At 47.8% G+C, this 22,678-nt stretch overlaps 1 protein-coding gene across 5 annotated transcripts in view; it reads right to left on the bottom strand.

Annotated features, from left to right (window-relative positions):
- Positions 1-288: 288 nt before the first annotated feature.
- Positions 289-22,678, bottom strand: part of PACS2 (phosphofurin acidic cluster sorting protein 2) — an 84,969-nt gene continuing 62,579 nt past the window's right edge. For 3 of the 5 annotated variants that reach the window (XM_067300726.1, XM_067300722.1, XM_067300723.1), the window contains exons 18-24: positions 21,252-21,360; positions 13,821-13,863; positions 9,951-9,993; positions 8,566-8,701; positions 4,473-4,699; positions 2,292-2,405; positions 289-1,252 (exon numbers count right to left, since the gene is read on the bottom strand). In XM_067300726.1, coding sequence (XP_067156827.1) covers positions 1,134-1,252; positions 2,292-2,405; positions 4,473-4,699; positions 8,566-8,701; positions 9,951-9,993; positions 13,821-13,863; positions 21,252-21,360 — 791 coding nt within the window. In that variant the 3' untranslated portion in view covers positions 289-1,133. Of the gene's footprint in view, positions 1,253-2,291; positions 2,406-4,472; positions 4,700-8,565; positions 8,702-9,950; positions 9,994-13,820; positions 13,864-21,251; positions 21,361-22,678 lie in introns of those variants that run through there. The other 2 variants (XM_067300724.1, XM_067300725.1) reach the window with 2 other exon arrangements.

Genomic DNA, 22,678 nt, shown 5'->3' with positions numbered 1-22,678 from the left:
CACAAGGGAGACAGCAGCAGGCTCTCTAGAGCACAGTGTGGTCAGGGCAGGACAAAGGCAGAGCAGATAAATCAGCCCACGCTATCTCACATGTGCAGTTTGACAGATGGACGGGAAGGCAGCTGGACATGCAGGGCGCCTAGCTGGCTCCAAGTCCAGCTGCTACAGTGATGTATCATTTCACAGACAACGGCTCATCTTCCTGGGTTTGTTTTTTTGGCAACTTAAAATTTTTTCTTTTAAGAAAGTGTTAAAAAAAATCTGCAGCTATTAAAAAAATCCTTTCCCTTTAGAGGCTGGATGAGGTTTTATTGACAGGTAAATAATTGGTGCGAGTATGTAAATAGCAGCGACCCCACTGAGGTGGCGTCCCTCAGCAGCACAGCCAGCTGCAGGGACATTGTGACTGGCTCAGTTTGGTCATTGTCACAGACCTGGGACACTGGAGTTTCCTTACATCTAGTGTTTCTTAATTTCTGTTCCTGCCCAACCTCCTCAGGCCTCACCTCAGCACAAATACCTGCCTGTCTCCGTGACAGACTCCTTGCACTGAGGGGGGAACTCCTCTCCTGACCTCCCTAGCTACGCAGTTGGTTTGTTTTTCAAACCAGACAGCTGAACTCCCTCCACACTCACTGATCTCTCGTCCTTTGGCAGCAGGAAGAAAGACTGGCCATCTTTTTTTCCTAGGAATATGGAGGGAGGGGGCTAGACACACTGTAATGCACGTGACCTTTCGCAAAACCCATTCAAGCTGATCCATGGCTCCCCCAGCCCCCGCACACCAATGAGGTCTCAGGTTAATAAGCAGTGCAGTTATTCAGCTATCTGCTCGTAAGTGGTAGGTGTTCTTGGGCAGGTTGCCTGCTCCTGCCAACTCCCCCATGACTTTATGTTGTCAGCACATCTATATTTAAGACTGGGTTTTTTTTGCCTTTGTTTAAAGGGGTTTCCTTCCCTTGTAGTAAACTTAAGAGTTAATAGAAAAAAGTAATTCAAAAGTAATCCAAGCACATCTGTAAGTAATTCTGCAGGAGAGAGGGCAGAGCGACGCAAGTCGGAGTTGGCACGCAAATCCTGGCTCCTGGTGTGCAGTCTCCGGGATGGACAGAAGGTCCCTCCGCCGAGCACGGCTAGAAGTTAGATTTGGAGTGTCCAAATATACAGATGGGAAAGTGCTTGACATGAGAGGACCACTGCGCTGCCAGCTGAAAGAACTTGACGTCGTTCCACTCCACCCCATCGATCAGGACTGCAGGGGAGGGCAAACAAAGAGGTGAGTTAGGAAACACTGAGCAGAGCCATCGACCTGAAACACATTTGTTAAAAACCTCCCTGCAGTGGGGAGATGGAGGCCTGGCCATATGCTGTGCTCACCCTATGAGCTGCTCTGTCTGGCCACCTTGTCGCTGTCACTGTAACTAGCTGCATGCATGGGGGAAAAAGGGTCAAGTGCAAGCCAGGTTTAGGGAGAACAGCTCAGATTATTATTCTAGCATCACCCCTGTATCATTTCTGTTCACTGACACTGGAGCTCCTCACGCTGCTGACTTCAGCTTCACCTGATCTGATCTCTCCAATTTCCTAAACACACTTCACCTTTTCCTTTGGGCATGGAGTCTTACAGAGACAGACTTGAGTCTTTCTTCATTGGCACTTTTAACCAGGAGCTCAGTGTTTCCTAAAGGGGTGACACATTCTGTGACCACCCCCACACTCTCACTAGTGTCACAGGGGTTGGGCCAGGATTAAGGAGGATGAGCTGAGCAGGTATGTCTGCTGTTAATGGTGGTGGGAATTATTAATTGAATAGAGTACAAGGATACTTCTGATACTGGATGCACAGCTTCACCGACAGCCACTTTAGGGCAGCCTGCAAGATGCATTTACAGCTGCTGCTACAGTGTGCCTTTGTGCCAGAGTCCTGCCTAGAGGACTCTCACGGCTCTGCACCGTCACTTCCCAGTTGTGTACTGGAAACAGTGAACAACGGGGAGGGGAAATGGAGCCTGGCCCAGTCCCTGGCCTGATGCGGAGCACTGATTCAGAGGAGTTCCTAGGAAAAGGAGCATTTTCCCATGACCCAGACCCATTAAGCAATCCCCATGTCATCTGCCAGGAGGACTATTCTAGCATCTGCTGAGGGTGTGAGGGGACATATCCATGCCCCTTTTCCAGGAATACCCCCATTATGTTGGCTCTGGGACACCAGTCCAGCCCTTTACCTGGACGACAGCATTAGCAGCTGAGCCTCACCCTAGAGCCCTACAGGACATTAGCACTGCACTTACCCCGCAGCATGTTCTGCTGATGTTTTGCTGTGCAAATCAACCTGCTGATTCCTTCAATACACTGGCTCTTTGACTCAACCTCCTTGTCTTTAGTTTTCTTGGGCAAGAACATCACTGTAAGAAAACCAAATCAGCACACAATGAACATCTGTCACTCACAGGAGCTGCAGCGAGGCTCATTTGGGTCTTTCCATTTAAACACTGATTTAAATCAGATTTAAATTCTGATGTCTCAGAATTCTATTTCCAATAAAAATTTTAATTTTAACTCCTACAATTATCCCTGTTTGGCAGGAGTTTGATTACGTGAGTGCTCCGTGGTGTCCCCTATACACATGAACATCTTAGGCCTTAGTGTCACTGTATGAAGCATTCCCAGCTCATAATCCAGGTCCCAAAGGGCACCTTCAGGGTAACTTTCTTGCCATTCCGCTGGGACCCTTGGGAATTGTATTTTAAATTGAGTTGTATCTGCAGCAGTAGCCAGTCTGCGCCTTGCACAGGGCTGACAGGATCTGCTAGGCAGCCGCACCACCTAGGGGGAGTCCCACATACTGCACATGGCTTCCAGGCACCGCGCTCGGCTCCAGCCCCCTCAGGCCCACCCGGATGTCTCTGCCAGCAGATTTGCTGTGCCAACAGTGATCCAGCGGCCAACATGAGCCAGACTGCAGGGACACCTAGAGAGCCGGAGCAGCTGCAAGCTAAGGGAAATGGGTGGAGAGGGAAGGTGTTAGAAAGGACTCTGCTGAAGAGGGTCCAGCCACCCAAGAAGCATCCAAATGTACGAGCGAAAATGCAGAAACTGGCTCCATGAAATCTGGTGGCATTCACCAGGGCTGCTCTAGGCTGGGCCAGCCACAGTGATGAGTATTTTGAGTGTGTCTCAGCATTGCCTCTCCCAGAGCAGAATATTCCATTTAGAAAGGAGACAGGTCTGATTGGGGGTGAGAGCTCTGGGTACCAACAGTGCCACAGCTGTACTGAGCAGTAAAACAATGCCAGTACTGACCTAGCTGCAGGGGAGCTGCAGAGTTACATGCCTGTGTCCTGCAGCCACAGGTCTGCGAGGCTCTGCACGTCTGCTCTCAGAGCCCCCGAAACCTCCCGCTCCACTAGGAATGATTTCCAGGCCCGTGGGCAGGAAGCTGTTGTAAAGACAGCTATTGGCATCTGAATGCAAGTGCAGAACTGCCTGGCTGCTTCCTTGAAAACACTTAGCAGAGCTATCCTCAATTTCTAATGTGTTTCACACCACCAAGGTCAGCTGCAAATACAGAATTACTGACAACATCTAAAATGCAATGTCTTCTTGAGAAAAATAATTTTCTGCTCTTAAACTCATGGTTTCAGATTTAAACAAGGAAAAATTAATGCCAGGCTTTGTGCTGGGAGCATTCCTCTTTTACCTCCCTCTTGTCCCACAAAGCGCTCTGTGCAAGAACATAGCAGCTCCTGGAGAACAGCTTGCATTGGTACAACCCTGCTCTGAGTGAGGTCACCTCTCATGCACAGGGGCACGACTAGCACTGGCTTCGCAGGTCTGGCTGGCGCCTTTGTCCAGCTGTGACAGCCAGTACTCTAAGGCAAGGACACCGTGTCAAATCCAGTGAAATGTCTCTGCTGGGGCTGCTGCCATACGGTGCAACATGATGGGATGTACACACATCCTGACTCCAGCTGCATCTTGGTCACGCGCCAGAGGAGAGACCAGAGCATGGAGCCTTATAGGCCTCAGGGTCTGCCCTGACCCTGGTGAAGAGGGGCACAAGCTCTCTCTTTATCTAAAACCCCCAAACCAGCACCAGTGGGTTCACAAAGAACACAGGGAAGCTGTCCAGAGCAGCATACCTCCAGGGTCTCTGCACAGCCACCCACAAAATGACCTTGCACTGTCCCTACTTTTGTTCTTCTGGGCCAGACCACCTTAGCTGTTCAACTACAAGTGTGAAAACATCCCATTTTCACAGCATGAAGAGGAATCATCCTTTCAAGCACCCTCTCACCTGATACAGTCACTTCTACTCTACAGAGAGTCCAGGATTGGGGGGGGCTAGACGTGCAACTATGGCTCTGTAATGTGGGACTGAGAAGACAGGAAGCCCTGGAGCAGCAGAACAGGGAGAGCAGCATTGCATTCCTGGCCTCTGGCAACAGTAAACATGTGACATCCCACCTTACCTTTCTTATTCTTCTCTTTTGTCACGACAGTCATGGACATTGTTGGAGTGGTAGCGATCTCGCCACTGGCAGGTAACCTGCTGACCTGGAGGGACCGGAAAGTGCATTTCAGTGTGTTTTTGGTAGTGGAGGGGTCCTTCTTCTCTGGGTCTCTTTTTCTGTCCATGGGTGCAGCTGCGATCCAGTAATCCACCTGCAGGCCCATCAGCTCAGCACCAAGGCTCTGGCTAGAAAATATAAGAGGATCATTTCTGCACGGCCCTCAAAAGCATTCCCACCCGTCTGTGTTCTTCAGAGTGGCTGCCATTCCTAGCCAGATGGTCAGAGGACATGTGCCTGACTCCTCGGGAAATGAGGCAGGAACATTTCTTGGTGTGACCTGACAGTCACAAATGCACAAGAAGTCATCACTCAGCAATGCAGCCTGGCTCACATCACATGGTGGCACTGGCTTGGCAGCACAGTGCTGCAGCAAGCTGAGACAAGCTGACCTGCTGCTCAGCTACAGGGACAAGCAGTGGGAAAGGGATCAGACAGACTGTTTCCTAACACGATGCTGAGCTCAGTGACCCAGCAGGTGAAGGCAGCCCAAGGTGGCCCAGGTCATATCCAGTCTTTGAGCAGGCTGCAAGCATTTGGCTGTAGCTTCCTGGGCATTGATGAGCCAAATGACTTTGGCTAGGCACAGTACTGCCAAAACCATCTCTGAACTGTGGGAAACAAAGTGCTGGCGGGTCCCTGAACATCAGGCACTCAGTTCCCAGCCTCCCTGACTACTTCCATCTCCTGTGTCCATCAGCTCCTCCTGTCACCAGCTGCTTCCCTTCCTGCCCAGATACTCCACCAGGACATACAGGATCCCTGCTCTCCCCAGTTCCCTATAACGCAGCTTGCATGGGGCAGTTCACCACACAGCTCTGCTGGGGGCCAGGAAACTCCTGCGCTGGGAAAGTGCTTTGTAAGTCCTGTGATGTTTGCTAAGCAACAGTGGATTTCAGGACATGAACTTCTACTGAAAACTCTTTCACGTAATGCAGTAATGGGCAGGCATCACACAAAACACACTGCCAGTCTTTCTTGAGCCAGAAAGGGGAAGATGAGCAGCCTGGGAAATTCCACCCACACTCCTTGCTTGCCCACTGCCGCTTGCTAGCTAATGAACACAGCAGTTACCCTGAGCAGACCAGAGGTTACCATTCAGGCTATAGCATGTCCCACAGCCACACTTACACCCAGCAAGAACATAGCAGGGAGGCACTGGACCTCAGAGGGAAGAGAAAACTCCCCTGCGACTGCAAGATGTAGTTCTCATGCACCTGGAGACAGAGGGTTTTGGGGGGCTCCTGATCAGGGAACCTCTGGGGAGGTTGGGACTGACTTAGCCAAGAGCGTGGCTGGAGCTGGTGACACACAGCTTGGAGCAAGCCATATAGGGAGGTGACATGTACATGAGAAGATGGGGGCAAGGCAATGGAAAAAAATATAAAAAAATACTGTATTTCACCACCACTATCTGATCTCTCACCCGTCCTTCCCCACATGAAGGATTGCGCCTCTAAAACCAAAACAGTCCTACGACCCCAGGTTCAATGGCCTCTTAAATGACCACCCTGAGGAACTTCACTGACCCAGAGATGAAGGCCTATAGCTTTTCTTACACAATAATACACCGAGTGTTCAAATAACACGGAAGCAGTAGACAAAAACCTAACTTACGTCATTTATCTACCAATCTGTTGGCAGATTACATTTAACTGTGTCCCTTATCAGAGAAACGGCAACTGTTAACAAAGTTGAATCTGTGAGCCTGAATGAAATATTCATCTCCCTACCACTGCCTGTGTAATAAGAAACCCTCAGGTCAAACAAGAGCACTGTTATGGTCCTCTCAGCAAATCTTTTCCTTTCCTCTGCCATTTATCAACTGTAGCCAGACTGCAGAGCACAGTTGATCTTGAATTATCAAAACCAGGTTTCGGTTTCCCAGGGCAATTTTTAGAAGTGAAATTTTTTTTAAAGGTAATTTTCTGGAGATGCAGCTTCGCATTTTAAAACTCTTTTGCATCCTGTTTCTCATTTCAGTTGTAAAGATGAAGCATCTTAACGTTCACTAGGCCTAGGCAGAATTTTCTATTCCCTCCCTGGTTAAACAAGTGGCTTAATCTTTCAGGCTGGGTCACTCCCTGGCCTCTGTGCTGTTATACACATATCCGTGGAGATGGAATAATGTTGAGCCTAAACTTCCTTGTTTCCTGATGATTTTACCACACAGCCTTAAGCCGAAAGGTAGCAAATTCATAGACCTAGGGTGCCAACTTCAAATGTGCCACCTTCAAGACTCACGGTTTAAAGTTTACGCTCCTATGGATACAGGCTCCCAAACCACTTCTGCATTTGGAAAGCCCATGCAGAGCTCATGTATGAGAAGTCAGCTCCGCTCTCCAAGGCCTGCACAGCCCCCAGCTCACTGCAGTGCCAACCAGCGCTGCTGGGACAGGCCTGGGCCCAGGAGGGCTCTCCTGCTGTCAAACCGCAGGAGGACCAACAGAAGGGACGTAGGGAACTGGGCCAGCTGGGACAGTCTAAAGGCCACAGGCACCTTCCTGTAGCTGGGTGCCTGCTAAACTGGGACTTCCACATTTCCACATCCTCTTGTTAAGAGAGAACTTTCAAGCCAGTTTTAGAAGTCAGAGGCTAAAGGGTCTCATGCAGCTTTCTGAGGTTGGTAGGAAAGGTCCCACTGAGGGAGACCAGTAGTCCCTCCAGACCTGATCTGTCTCCAACAGAGACAGTAGGAGATGCCATTTCGGGAGAGCACAGACCATTCCCTTGGACACCACCAGCATTCATAATCACTGAATTAGGCATGTTAAAGGGGACAATCCTGCCTCATCCTTTAGCATCCATTTACGGACTTGTTGTCCATGAATTTGCCTAACCCCTCTTTGACCTGCTGATCCTGTTGTCACACAAGGCAGCAGAGGCAGACAGGTTCCCAACAAGCCTTCCCTGCTGTGTACATAAGTCCTTTGCTTTCTCTCTTATAATTAAGTTTGGCTAGTTTCACTGTGTGCCCCTAGGTCTTGTATTGCAAGTTTGGTTCAGTATTCAGCAGACCCATCACCACTGTGATTTTATAAGCCTTGATAATCTTCTGTCTCCTCCTCCCCAAACTGTAGAGTCTCAGTCTTTTTAGTGTCTCCTCATAAGGTTGCTGCTCTGTCCCCTTGATTGCCTTAGAGAAGGTGCAGAGGAGGGCAACCTAACTTCACTGCGTCCTTCTGGAGATGGAGACCAGAACTACAGACAGAGCGCAAGGCAGCTGTGCCAACATTTTATGTAGCAACAAAATGAGAGTCCTGGCCAGGGCAATTCTTTACTAGCAGTTTTCTGGTAGTTCCCTCCCTTTACTCCCATAAATTTCAGCTAAGCTAGCTTAACTTTGCCTACAGGTGTTGTCTCCTTGCTGTTCAGGTAAGCTCTCAGGCATGTGCATGAAAGGGAACTTGCCATTCCACTGTACCACCTTACAACTATCAGCTCTCCCTCACAGGAGCTGAGCCTGCTCCTTCCACAGCATCACTCTGACCTTACAGTCACTTGGTCACATCTGTTCAGACCTTCAAAAACATATTATGGTAATTGCGAGGGGCTAGATTAGCTGGGGAATGGGCATTTGGGTGTTGCCCAGGTACCCTGAATCAAGGTCAATATTTTCTTTGGCTACATGTATCCCCAGCAGAATCCAGTCCCAAAGGGAAGATGCTGGAAGATGGAGAACATAAACCCTCCCAAACAGGTGGTCGCAATGGCTAATCAGACTATGAGAAACAAGGCTGCCCTTTTGGTTTCTGTGTGCCTGCCTTTGAAAAATGCAGCCTTCCCATTGCATGCAAGACCCCCTCTGCTCTCCCCAGCTCCCCAGCAAGCAATTCCAGAGGCAAAAGAAGTGAAAAGCAGAGGTGACAACTTCAAGCATTCACTGGGGAGGAAGGAAGTAGAGCTATGGGTTTTCCTTTAGAAGAGGTTTCTTCTCACCTGTATCTCAGATAAGACAGCTGAGGGGGGTGTAAGGAGACGAAGCATGCTTTACCTTGCAGATGAGAAGCTGCCTGTGACAGATGGCGAGGAAGGTGGTGTGGGGGAGGCTTCTTTCACAGCAGGCGACACAGATGGTGGAGTAGAAGAAAGGACACTGGAGCTAGAGGGAGCTGCGTCATCAGAGTCACCTTGAAGATAAGGAGTCAAACTGTCTGGGTTTGTCTCACAGCCCAGCGCATGCACGCTGGGCTAGCTTAGTCTCTTTGCCCACCCTCCTGCTGCACACTGCACAGGTCTCTGCTGGCTTTGCTCAGACTCAGTCCAGAAATCAGCTAGCCATCAGCTCTGACTCCCTCCATACTTGCACCACGAGACTTTCTATAATCAGGTAGGAGGCAAGCACAGACATTCACACTCCTCTGGGCTCCCCATCTGGCATCTGCTCTCCTAGGATTTGCTCTGAAGCTTCCAGCCAATTTCGAGCCTCCTGCACTGTCAGGAGAGCCCAGACCATTGATCCCTACTAGGGAATCTTCCCCCATGACCATGGCAGATCAGCACCATTCCAAGACACTTGGAGAATCCAGTAGTTTTGGGCTGATCATAGGGACTTCCCCATTCGCCCTTGTTTCTACCCTCCATGGCCAAGGCCTTGTTCCTTTCACGCTGGCCCTTTGAGGGTGCTGGGAGAAGTGTGGCAGTATGGAACAACCCACATAAGGGCTTTTTCCATGCACTGACCTATGTGCAACCCAGGCCACTGGCTTAATGGTAAAGCAATGTAATAAATAGTCCCAACAGATTAGGAAAAAAAATATTCCTAACCAATAACATGTATGAAGAAGGAGAAAACAAGTTCACACTGATGAAACCTCACCACCCCACATGCACATACGTAAAGTGTGCTGTATCATGAAAGTCAGTTTTACTCTCCCCCATTAGAATATCTGGGTCCAAATTCTTTGTCAGATTGACAAACCAGATGCCCCATCCAGAGTTTCCAGTGTTGGGTGTGTGTCTGAGATTGATTTTATCAGGCAGTTGAACCCAGTGTAGAGAGATGGGCATAAAATTCCAGTGAGCTCTCTCTCCAGTTTGGAAAAGGGACTTCAAATAACCACTGCAGTAAAATCCACCCCACTGAGAACAGTCTTAAGAAAAATAGGTGTTTGAGCATATCTGAGTAGAGATCTTAGACCAGGTTCCCTGGATGAGGGTGGGGGAATTTCAGCTGGCCTGACTCTCCTTGTAAAGTAACAAGAAAAAGGGCTGCTTGAAAGAGAGAGCAAGGACAGCTGCTGAGAGTTAAATCAACAGAACTGGGAGCTAACACAGTCCAACTCCACCTTAAAAAAACCCAGATCAGCAATGGACAAGTCTGTTCAGGCCATGAAGTCAGGCTCCCATGACCTGTGTGACATAAAGCACATACAATACCTGATGTTGCAGAAGACTGTTCCACTATTCCAACCTTCACCACCTGGAAGGAGGGGAAACAGAAGAGCTCCATGAAACAGCAGTCCCATGAACTTCAGGAACCCCCACCCCAAACTAAGCCAGTCCTACAACCACCTGGGCTCTGTCCTTGCAATCAAAGAGTAATATGAAAGTATATTAAAAAGTGGAACCTTCTAAGAGCCAGGCAGGTCTCAGCAGTGTCCAACCAAGCTGCACCAGCTCACAACCCTTCCCTGACTTGATACAAAAGGCAGCACAGACCCTACAGAGGTGTTACAGACCTGCACAGCTCCGAATAGCCCAAGGCCAGCTGCAAGCTATGCCAACTACCGAGCCTGCCCCTGACACCCAGGGGAACAGGGCAGGAAAGAGGAACAAAAGTCTCTCTAACACTGCTTTGATGCACCTGCTAATTACGCAGATATTGCTTCCACCACACAAGTGCAGCCATTTGCAGGGCGCAGCTTAGCTGGGCTTTGTTAGCGAGCCACAAAAGCAACAAAGTACAGGTTTTGATTAGAGTTTTCTAGTCTCCAAACACAGGAAGAGTCCAGAAAAAAAGAAAAAGCTCCTGGCAAAGCCTGCGGGCATGCACATGGATAAACCATCACATGGACGGGTCAGTGATCCCAATCACATCATAATACATGTGAAAATGCATTCTGATACAGCCAACCACCAGCTGGTACATCTAGGATGACAATAAATATTACACCTGGAGAACCAGCAATAATTTGTGGAGCAGAGCATGCTATAAAGCAGTTGACTAGCCAGTGAACACAAGTTTCCAAGAACAGACTATGTCTAGAAAGATAAAATGACTCTTGGGTATATATAAAAGCATGGCTCTTCTATACAAATAATCTGCTAGGGTGCACGGGAATCATTACCTCTCTACACTGCAGAGGAAAGACCCCTCTTGGAGGTCCTTAAGAAACCTGTATCCAGGGCTAATGTCTACACTATTTAAAAAAAAAAAAAAAAAAAAAGAGACAAACGAGAAAGAGCTTCATAGTGACCTCAAGTCACTAAAACCTGTGTTAGAAAGAAATTATGTCACTCGATCTATTTAGTTTGAAAACAAAAGATGGTTAAACTTTGACATGACCATGTCTAGATCACATCTCTAGGGAGCAGACTTCTGTGCTACAGGATCAAGAGAAAGCAGCCAATCATTAGAAGTAAAATGCTGCACAGTCCTTTGGAGTCCTCAGGGGGGGACTGCATGCTCAACACTTCAGATCTTAGAGAGCTCTCAAGTTCTCTGGTGGATTCTCCGTTGACTCCAGTCTTGGATGAGCAATCTTGAATTCAGCAGTGTGTGCAGTGGTTCCCTGATGGGGCACTGGCTTGGGAGAAGGAATCATCCTCCTTGGTGAAGGCCGCAGCTCAGTTTGGTAAGTCTCTATCAAAGGGCAATAAATTTTGCTCTGGAGTCCAGCAGACTTTCATATTGTATGTGCTAAGGGCTAAGAGGCTGTTTCACTAGCTGGAAGCAAGAGAAAGCGAGGCAAAGGAGTTAGGGGGAAAAAAAAAAAAAAAACAATATAAAACTGCCTAAAGCTTCCTTGATCTGCATGCCAGAAAGGAAAGCTCTTTTGGTCTTTTCCCTCCTGTTGACTGACTGAAGATGCTCAGGTACTGACACATGGGAGAAAGACTAGGTTAGACACTTTCCCTTCCCTCCATTCAGGGACAGGCTTGGAGCTGCTCCAGCTCCAAGGCCACCTTCCTTTCCCTTCGGGAGGAACATGCATCCTATGAACTCTCCTGGCAACCGACTGTTGGCACGACGCAGGCACACGACTGTTTAGCCTTGCAGCCATGACCCCTGCCTTCACATCCCACTGGCCCCTCACAAGGCTTCACTCTCATCACCTCGGAGCCCGTCTGAGCTGCACAGCACTGCTGTGTCCGCTTCTTGATCAAAGACTGTGCACAACCCAGCCAGGGCACACGTTTGCCCTAAAAAACAGCTGAGTCCAACCAACTTCAGAAGTCTCAAACCCAAACATCACTGGCTCCCTCCCCTCATCGTCCAACAGCTCCAAGCAGGTTGCAGCAGCTGAGGGAAAGAACACCAGCGCTCGTGTTCAGCTCCAGACTTTGCGAGACACCTGTAACCTGCCTTTCAGGGTCTCTCCAGACTGCATCTCAGGAGGAATTACTGCATCAGGAGTATTTCAGTGGCTGAGATGAGAAGCACTGATTTTACCCTCACTCCCAGCCAATGCAGGAAGTCAGTCTGTGCTTTCAAGGCAAGCTTTTTTCGGGTCAGCAGTGTTACAACACAGAACAGAAAGCTGTTCACTCTTCCCACTTTCAGCCATTCAAATCTAGACTGGAAAAGTGTTGCTAATGTAAGAACTATAACATTTTAGAGCAACTGGACAAACATCCTCTGAACCCCATTTGCTTGCACATAGCACTGAACTAAATCAACCTGGAAGAAAAGCTTTGCCGTACCTAACAGCTACAGTGAGCACATTCCGAGATCTCTAAAATCCTTCTGGGCTTTTCCTGTTATTGGGAAAGGTGAAATGGCTGTTTCATAACAGCAGTTCTTCACCATCACTCACAGTACACAGGAGAGAAGATCATGGCAAAACTCATCAGCAGGGAACAAGTCAGGCAGGCTTGTCTCTGCTTTAGCAGAAGACAACTTTCCTTTGACAAAAGCAGACTGTCATCACAGGAGCACTGCAGAGAGATTCTCACCAGGGGAGAGAGATACCAGAGTGAAAGCAGGGTTGGCCTGAGGGCAAGAGAGACTAAGCCCTTTAAATGCCTTGGGATTTCAGATTAGCTCTGATGCATTGACAGGGATACAAACAGGAACATACACAAGTTGGCTTAACACAGAGACAGAAGAACAAGACAACCAGCATGTAAGGGAGAGAAGCTAAAAGAGAGCAGCAAAAGCTGCAAAGAGGACATCCAGTAGCTGAAGAGCAGTCAAGGGATATCCTTTTGGCTGCAGGTCAATGTCATTATACCTAAAATTTAAGGAATTGAAGAGCAGAATCAAATAAGGGGAGGGAATCTAGAAAAGGCAAAGCACCCAGTGCACAAAACACTTTCATAGAAGCACAGACACACCCCGGCCTGGACACTCTGCACCCAGCCACCTGAACTGGGAACATTTAAAGATGAAAAGAGGAGGAAAAGCCAGAGACTAGTATCCCAACTACTTATTCACATATTAAAATGCATTAAATAGCTACTGTCTCAGACTCAAACATAAGAATGATATAAATGATCTGCCTGGTGGGATGTACTGTTCACCCTCCACTAGTGGATGGGGCAGTAAGAGAACTAGAGACTTTGTGATAAGCACAGAGGACTGACATTGAAATAGCAAATATGGATGAGTTAATCATACAGGGCAATCTTTAGAACAGCAGCCCTGAGGTCAGGTTTCCAGGAGCACACCACCTGCCTCCGCAGGTGGCCCAGCAGCAACTCTCCACCAGGTGCTTTAGCCTGCAGCAAAGTGATGGGGACAGGCAGTGGATGAGAGTACTTCAGTGTTACACTTTCCTGTCCGCATTGAATGAACAAGGCAATAGCAAGGCTGTGGTGTCTGCTTCAGTGCTGGCAGGCATACAGCACAGAGCTGCCCCAAGCCAGCTGCCTGGAAAGTAAAAGACACCTAGTAGTTTGTTGAGGGATCTTAGTTAGAGGTTCACTTACATGCAGGCAGTTGCATCCAGCCATCAGATGCTAATGCTAACACTAACTTAGAGTTCCTACTGCTCCTGCTCTACCCTCAAACCCAGGCAAGTTTGTTCTAATGCATGTGAATACGTTCTAGCTGGCTGGAGACAGCATAATTAAGATAACACTCACCCCGACAAAGGGAATGAACTTCTGCGAAGATTCTTCATCAGGGCTAAAGGCAAAGAGAAAAGAGTTGTTAACAGCTTGCTTCCACACTGGGCACAATACTCACTTTATATGTTGCATTCAAGCATGCAGCAGGGACGGACAGTATGCAAGCGCCAGTCCAATGTCTCCTTTCAAGGCCCCCTGCCAGCACGCTAAGAGTCTGCACGGGCGGGGAAGAGCACACAGCTTTCGGCACATCTCGCAAGGGAAAGGTCTCTTCTGCCCTCACACTTTACAGAGAAACATGCTTTAATGGCATGGCAATCATTACAGACACACAACCTCCTACTGCAAGGAAATGGATCTGTGCCACGACAACATGGAGAACTGTGCGTTACTTACTAGTACCTGAAGCGCTCTGCACTCACGGCCTTCACACGTCCCACCTTTGGAGTCATGTGCCATACCTTGCATATCCCAGCTTCGCTAAAGCAGTTAGCCTGCCACGGGGTTACAAGCCGTGACACGTGGTTATTCGTACAGCACTAGCAAGTACGTACACACACACGCACACACACAGATACATGTCCCCTACCACTTGGAGCTCATGATCACTTAGACAGGCACACTACAGAGGTCAAGCACCAGAGTGGAAGCAGAGCATACTGGGTAGATCAGGACATCAACTCCAGAACGGTGAACAGCTAAACCAAATTGACCAAAACACACATGATGTCTCAGAAACACCTGAAGATGACACTACATACATTTTGAAAACAGAAAGACATTAGCCCTCCCTGCCCAGGACTTGCCCAGGATTCAGAAGTCAGAGGGTGGAGAAGAGAATGGACCAGCAATGAAAGCCAGAGTCAAACCAAACAGGAGTTGGAGAGAGAATCAAGAAAGACTAGAGGGCAAGATTTGAGCGAGAAGGAAGGCAGGCTGGGAGGCCTGCAGAATTACCACTCCCTTCAGGTGCTACAGAGAAGACGATGGACCAGCTGGGTGACAAGACAGCTGCAGCATTGCGGCTGCATACTGGGAGGAGTTACAGTTCAACAGGGGAAGTGACTGCATGGCCCAGACACAGAACACTTCTCAGTGGCCTACTGCAGGAAACAGGTAGGATGAAGACAAATTTTCATGTCTCTCTCTTTGCGCATCCCTCAGTGACTGCAGTACTGCAGAATTCAGAAAAAAATCCAGCATTGCCCTCACCGAGAATTTTTCTGGCTGCAACACAAATACTTCAGGAAAGCAGGTATTTCTGTGCTGTCCCCAGCACAGATCTGAAATGCACCAGATGCACAAAGGTTGCCAACCACTGCGTGACTAGCATGGGCTGGACAGTTTCCTCTAAGTCCTATGGAAAGAATGGCATATAACTGCAGGAAACGTGAGTCAGCCAGAGTTCCCGCTTGGTCCAAAGCAGAGTTTGCTTTTGCAAATAGCCTCTTGTCTTGGCTGAGCTCTGCAGCAGAGCCAGAGGCTTTGCTCCCTTCCTACTCCACATCCCCAGGCACTGCATATTCGTTCTCCCCCCACAGCACATGAGAGAATGATCAAATAAGGTCCCCAGTTCTGTGCTGGGAGCCAGAAAGGTCACATCCTTCCAGCCATGGCTGCAGACCCCTTGGCAAATAAATTTCTCAAGGGCATGAGATTTCCAGCTCCTCTTTTGCAAAAGGAAAGGAGAAGCCTACAGAGCTGTTGGGAGAAGCAGAGAGTGGAGGACAAGCTTTCTTTTCCTTTCTTCAGCTCCATTGGCTGTGAAGCAGACAGGAACAAGTCCTGCTGACCAAGCGAGGGAAGCATACTAGTAGCACATTTAGTTCTCTGGGAGCTCTTGGAGAGTTTTGCTTCAAGCCCTCAAAGAACAAACCCTCCCCAATTCCAGCAGAAAACCCATTTTGGTTCCCCTGGATTGCCCAGAATGTCACTGAGGAGAGGCAAGGGGTAATTCTGAAAGAAATCATTTGCTTCAGTCACAGTTTATCACAGCTCGCAGCGATACATGGGCTGTCTCTAAAGCAATCCTGCTGGATTTCAGCTGTCCTGTCATACATCCTCCTGGGAACTCCAACCTTCTACATATGCCTCTGAAAAGGCAGCTTACCAGAACTGCTCTTCTCCATATAGACTGGAAGGAAAGATGAGATGTCCGTGCTTGTTCTCCACTTCCTCTTTCATGTTCTTCATTATTCTTGGCCTTCAGGATTCCCAAAACTGATACAGAATCCTCTCACCTTGGCCAAGGCCTCTTCTATTCCTCCTACCACCGCCCTGCAATGAAGAGGTGCCCCGTCCTTGCAAAGGCAGGCCCCCAAGCTCATTCACTCTTCTTACCAAGGCCATGCAGGTTCCCAGTTGCATTGACACAAAAGGTTCTAACCCCCATAGCGACATCAAGAGTACTGGTTTTATTCACAGTGCTTCTGAAGGCCCTGATATCTCAGCTATAATTTAAAGCTAGACCTGACCCTTGTTTGTGGTTTTCAGCGAGGTTATTGATACTTCCAGAGAAAATTCCAGACCTATGGAGAGAGGCCAGAAAGAAAGAAAATATTCCTTAACTGGTATGGAAGGTTTTCTGATTATTATTTCTGCCTAGGCAAAAACCAGCCATCTGAAATCAGTCCTTTGTGGTGATCTGTCCAGAAATGGACCCACAGGCTCCCTTCTCTGCCCCTTTCCAGAGGGGGGAAGCAAAACTGAAACTACCCAAGATAAATACACAGAATTCACCAGATCAGAAATTAATTCAGGTTAAACAAAGACAGCCAGATTTAAATGTTTTAAGACTCTTAGAAATGAGAAGAAACCACATCGCCATGAATCACCCCCCGACAAAGGAAAGGAATAGCACCTCTCACTTCTGGGGAGAAGGACAAATTAAGCTGCAAAGCACACAAGTATTACAGTAGGAGAGATTGAATAACCACTGTAGAGCAGTTATGTCCATTATTAGCCTTTTAATAAAACACTAAGATTCCATTTACAGTTTAAGCAATCCAAACCAGATTCAAATGTAGCCAAACACTTGTGATTTCCTAGCAGGAGGGTCCCACGTATTGCCTTTATTCCAAGCAGGTCCCCCAGGAGGGCTACAGGAAAGGGAGACTTATCACAGGCCTCTAAGAGTTCAGGCCAGGCATCACCAGCAACCTCCCAGGGTTTGTCTTTGGTAGGAAGTATCTGTCCTTCCCACTGAGCAGCTGCAGCTCCCTGCTGGCTAACACTGTCCCTGCTCCGCGAAGCCTCCAGCAGTCAAACCAAACAAAGGCACAAAGCAACTCCAAGTCCCCATGACACACCTGATGAGTCACCTCTCTGCTTCCCAAGGAAGCTCTTGTCCAGCACCCTTCATGTTCCCACAGCGAACCAGCCATACTCAGCGGGACATCCGGCATGTTTCTTGAGCCCTGACTTGTTCCTCTGCCACACCGCTCCGTGAGGCAAGGGGCACAAATTAATTCCTAATACATTTCCTCCAGCTGCACAACAGGTTCATGCAGAGACGAGCCAGGTAATGCAGGCACTGCTGAACCAGAGGAGGGACTGGCTCCATCTTCACCAGCTGTGTTCAGCAACTGCTGCAGGGTGCTTTGGAAGAAACACTTGGAGAAAGGAATGAGACTCTGTGCCTGGCTGCTGCCCTGCAGAGAGTCAGGGACATGCAGCAGGCAGAAACCAGCATCATCCCTGCTTCCTATTGCCCAGGACCTGCGCCGGCTCACCCTCCAGCCCAAGCTGCTTTCCTGTGCTCCAGGGAGCAAGAACTGGGGAAGTTCTCTTTACAACACAAAAGAGTGGAGAGCTTCTGATAAATGTGTAATGAGGTACGAAATGACCCAGCCCTCGCCCTGACAGAGTGAGCAATGCTTTCATTTCTGACAGCCAAGCTGTTCCCCAGATTCATGCAAGGGCTATCCAGAAGCCACACGGCATGAGCTGTGCTGAACACTGAATTACAGTGGGTGACACCAGCCCAGGTTTACAGCAATTCAGCTACATGGGGAACAAGTGTCCCCTGCCAGTCACAGATCTCAAATACTGCAGAGTTTCATTCAGAAAAGCTATGCAGAGAGATATCAACGTTGGATGATACACTGCTGCTAGGTGAGAAGCCCACCCCTGCCAGCATTGTCTCAGGTCCCCAGATGTTGCCTACACTGCAGTGTTGCTTGGCAATTCAGTAACTAGTATTTCTCCTAGTGCTCAAAGACAAAGTCAGTCACCCAGTGTAACACAGAGGAGTTTAATGGCAATTCATTTCCTTCCTGAACCCCTTCCTCTTTCCCAGACCCCTTGATTTCAGGTAAGGTCAGCAGATGCTCCAAAAGAACAGGACAAAGCTTTCACACCATATGCAATCCATCACAGGCAGTACATGCGCCAACCTTTCGCCATGACAAACAGAACAAGGGGACAGGAAGGAGAGCAGAGGTCAGTCAAAATAGGGATAGTTAGCAATAAAGTTATAAAGCAGCTCATCACATACAGCTATGTCCTACAGACTAGCTTGCTGTCTTGGCTTTCCTTGGACCACTAGGGCTTTTTTAACAGAACAAATGCTAGGATACTAGGAGATTTGTCTTGCAATGAATTTGTAGCTAGTGCTGCTGTTTCTACATGGACCATTGCCTTGGAAGTTGGCCTTGGAGAAGCCATTCACCTCTGGCCTTGAGGGAGACGAAGCTCTAGTAACTTTGTGAACTGAGGACAAAACAAACAGTGGCCTATAATCAGGCAGTTTGGAACAGGAGTTCCTGCAGAGCAAGGGGGTCTCAGCAACAGCTCAGAGACCCCGACCTCCCCCATTAGTATACACCATCTCCCCTTTCTTAGACTCAGAAAAGTCCCATACATAGGACATAGCCTGCCAATAAAAGATGAGGTCTCAATTTTTCTATTACTGGGAGAAGATTCCCTGATCTGCACTCAGACACTGCATGGCAGAACCTTACGGGCGCAACCCCAAAACCAGGGGCCTGAGGCATGCCGAGCACAGCCTAGAGTGCTCGAGCTCCAACAGACAGGAAATGAAAGGCCTTGCTAGTCCTGATCCTTTTGGAGCTACACTCTGATGGCTGCAGCCAAACAGCAAGGATTATTTATGAAGCAGGGAAGGAAAAACCTACCTTCACAATGTTTTACTGCTCAAGGCTGTTTCCTCAATAACCCCTTCATTCCCATTCAGTCTATACCCTGGGAACCCGTATGTGTGGTCCAAAGGCAGAGCAGTCATTTTAACAGTGCGTTCTGCCAGCAGATGCCATACTTTCAAAGCAGCGAGCAGAATTTAACCTGAAGCATAAACTGAGCATCCCAGACCTGCAGGACTGTTAAACAAGACACAAAAGACCAGCCCATAGGGAAAAAGAGATAGGAGATGGGAGAGGAAACCTAAAGAAACCGATACCTTAGGGTAAAATCAAAATGAAAGCTCTTTTTCCTTTTCAGAAAGCAACCAAAGGAAAAGATAAATATGTTATTATACTTACAATAAAGTGATGCATTCATTTAGACAGTGCTAATGGAAACCCAATTTCTGCGTTTTTTTTTCCCCACAATACTCTCCCTAAGTCACTTCCAATGACAGAAAGCTGCATTTCTAAAGGAAGCCACATGGGGAGATAATTGCCCATCACTCCATGGGAGAGTTTGTTCCTCTAACCCACTCTCCAGCTTGCTCACATGGTACTTGGCTGAAAGCGGAATTTGTTTTTAAGTGGATACAACAGAGATACCAAGAGATTGTAGGCTATAACTACAGATCTGAGCAAAAGCCTCAGTGATCTCTCTTCCAAATAACCTTCTGCAGGGCTTGAGCTGGCAGCATAACATGAATTTCTCAGTTTTGGGCACAGCACCAGAAGGCCCAAAGGGTCTAAAATCCAAACTAATCTGACCAACTCAGTGAAGAGATCATGCACACTGCTGGGAGGGGTGAGTGTGCACCACTGAAGTAGTTTTCAGATGGTTTTTCAATAAAGTATCTAACTGATGTTTCTGGACACAGCAGAAACTCCAAATGATTAAATGTGCATTAATTACAAACATAAATCTCCAACTGGGACCAGAGAAGGCAGTGAAGACGGTGCAGAACCCAACAACTGAGGGGTGCAGGGAAACGAGCAAGACAGCCGTCAAAAGGGGTTAACTGCACTTTTGTACACTTGTGACATTTGCACAGTTACATTTTTAACTAATGGGAAATCTTTATGCCAAAAACAAGATAAAAGACTGAAGCTTCCAGTACCCCTGGCTTTCCAAACTTCATCTTTATCAGGTTAACATACTGAAGTTCAGGTACTCAAAAACACAGCTATGACAAAAAAAAAAGTGTGTGAAGAGAGTGCCCTTTTTCTAATGGACTAGTCTGTCTGGAAATACTTTCCTTAGGAGAGCATCAAAAATGGGCTATATTTTACTGAATCAGTTCTGCAAAGAAACACAGAACAGGAAAAGGAATTAAAAAGTAACATACGGTGAGCATTTTCAAAAAGAGGGGAAAAGTGACCATGTCCACACTTCTAATTCCTTCCAGTTTCTATGCAAATGAGGCACAAAGGAGGAATGTTAACAGACCATCAACAGCAGAACAGATATAGCGAGGGATAATTAAAGTCATCCACGTTCTGCATGAGATTGCTAGCCCCTAATGGAGAAAATCACATTAGGTGGGTGTTTGTTCTGCTCTGAGAACCAGTCACTGGGACATGTATGAATTAGAGTCTGTTTGTCTCCTCTGTGTCTCAAACAATGCATCTCTCCCCTTCAGTGATAGGGCTCTTCTTCCTGGACCACAACCATGTGAGGGTCTTCATACTTCTCCATCTTGTTTTCAGACCCCAATCCTCCCTTCAACACGCTTCTTATGCCTTAAGAGAGGCTGAAATAAAACCTGGTTAGCCGTCCCCAACGGGGGTCCTGGTAGCCTGCAGCTGCCCGGCAACAAGCATTTGTCTCCCCTGCAGGGAGCTCTGCTATCTGCACTCTAAACAGCTCCAAAAAGAAAAAGTTTTGGTTCCCTCAATGCTGGTGCAAAAAGGCCAGGTCTCAGAGGAGACACCATGAGGAGGGAACGCTGCAGTCTGCAATCTTACACCTAAAGTTTCTCACCTACAGAACAACTGAAAGGCTGGTGTAAAGCTGGGAGAACTCTCTGTGGTGAGAGACATCTGGAACTTAAGCAGATATAGTCACACCCCCTGTTCCCTAGTCCCACTTCCCCAAATCTCTCAGGTCTTCAAAGCTTTAAAAACAGAACAACGTCCCTGTTCATTGTTATCTAAGTGGGATACATCATTGGGTGCAGGATACGATAATGTTTCCAAGCTGTTTGCAGTCTGGAGCGAGTTTAAGACTGCTAGCTCACAAGATGAGAAAAGCACTTCACCTGCAACCTGTTGGCCATTCTGGCAAGTCAGTATTATATTAGTAACATACCTTTTCTGCTTGTACGTCAACATTGCTTCAGCAATGGGCAACTGATGTGCACAGTTTGCCCCTGCTATATACTGCGTTATTCTGGAGACAACGTCAGGTGCTTCTGGAACTGCAACAGAGCAAAGAGAGAAAATAAATGAAGTGAATTCTCAGACCAGCACCAGCGCTGTCCTCCACTTGCTCAGCCAAGCAGCTGACAGTACCCAGCCAGCTGCATTTGAATTGCATCTTCCAAAGGAAGTTCTGCAACCTACCCCAGAGCGCTGCAATGCTGTCTAAACAGAAGCCAACATCCTACAAGAGCTCCAGAGAAAAAAGGCTAGGAAAGCACGTGAGTTGCAGAGTTCTGTACACAGTATTACTTATTGAAAATATAGTTATTTTATATTTGCTAAAACACTTTTCTTTGCAAATGCGTACCTGTTCAGAGTCAACTTTAGACTTCCGCCCCTCTTGACTGCGGGCAGCTGCTGATGAAAGTGCCTAGCCTTCCTTGCCAGGACCTTGGTGAGCTGCTCTGCTCACACCAATAACTGGGTTACCTGATTTCCTAATGAACTCACTGCCTTGCTGAGTTAATTGAAAAGACTGACAGCTATGCAAGGGTAGGAAGAGCACAAAGATCATGTGTTTAGCAGCAAGTGTGCTTAAAGTCCATGAGTGAGTGTTTGACTCAAGCTGACAGGGAGAATTTCCTAAATGCCTTTCACAATGCTTTCATTCAAGCAAAGAGCCTGAACCATGAGATAAGGGAATGCAAGTTACCTTCACCAGGCACTTTCACACCTTAATGGCTATTTTAACCCAGAGCCTCTAACAACAGTTATTTGAACAGTGAGCTGTGAAGAGCTAGTGTCCCTTGCCAGACATCCTTAAGTCATCACGGGGTTTCTGAGTGGTTCTCTCTGCCCTATGAAAATGAAAAACCCACAAGGCCTAGACTGCACAGAAATGGGGATGCATTTTCCTCATAGCATGTAGGCAAGTAAATAAGGGCTGCAGCATAAATCCTATTAACAATGGGATACAGCTCTTGGGCTGGACTTCCATAGTTAATGATGTATTCCTAAGCCAGACACAAAGGCCAAGTCTGTATTTACATTTGTCTCCATTTTCAAGTGGGGCAAGGAATTAAAAGAAACCTGTCCCAGACATCTGTTCTTCCACGAGCTTGGAATCACAGAAAAATGTAGGTTGGGTGGGACTTTAGGAGAACTCAAGTCCACCTTCCTACTCCACGTAGGACTAATTTCATAGCTAGAACAGGCTGCCTAGGGACTCGTTCAGCCAAATTCCCATCTGCTGGAAAAGGCTCCAAAATATCCCCTGGGAAGAGGCATCTCTTTCCTCCTCTCACTGGTAGGAGACTTCCACAAGCATCCTATCCCCTAGGGAGCCCAAGGCACTCTCCGCAATTCCAACAGGAG

This window comes from Apteryx mantelli, chromosome 8 (assembly GCF_036417845.1).
Source record: "Apteryx mantelli isolate bAptMan1 chromosome 8, bAptMan1.hap1, whole genome shotgun sequence".
Lineage (NCBI taxonomy): Eukaryota > Metazoa > Chordata > Aves > Apterygiformes > Apterygidae > Apteryx > Apteryx mantelli.
The sequence above is the reverse complement of the archived record's forward strand: the minus strand, read 5'-3'. Positions and strand labels throughout refer to the sequence as shown.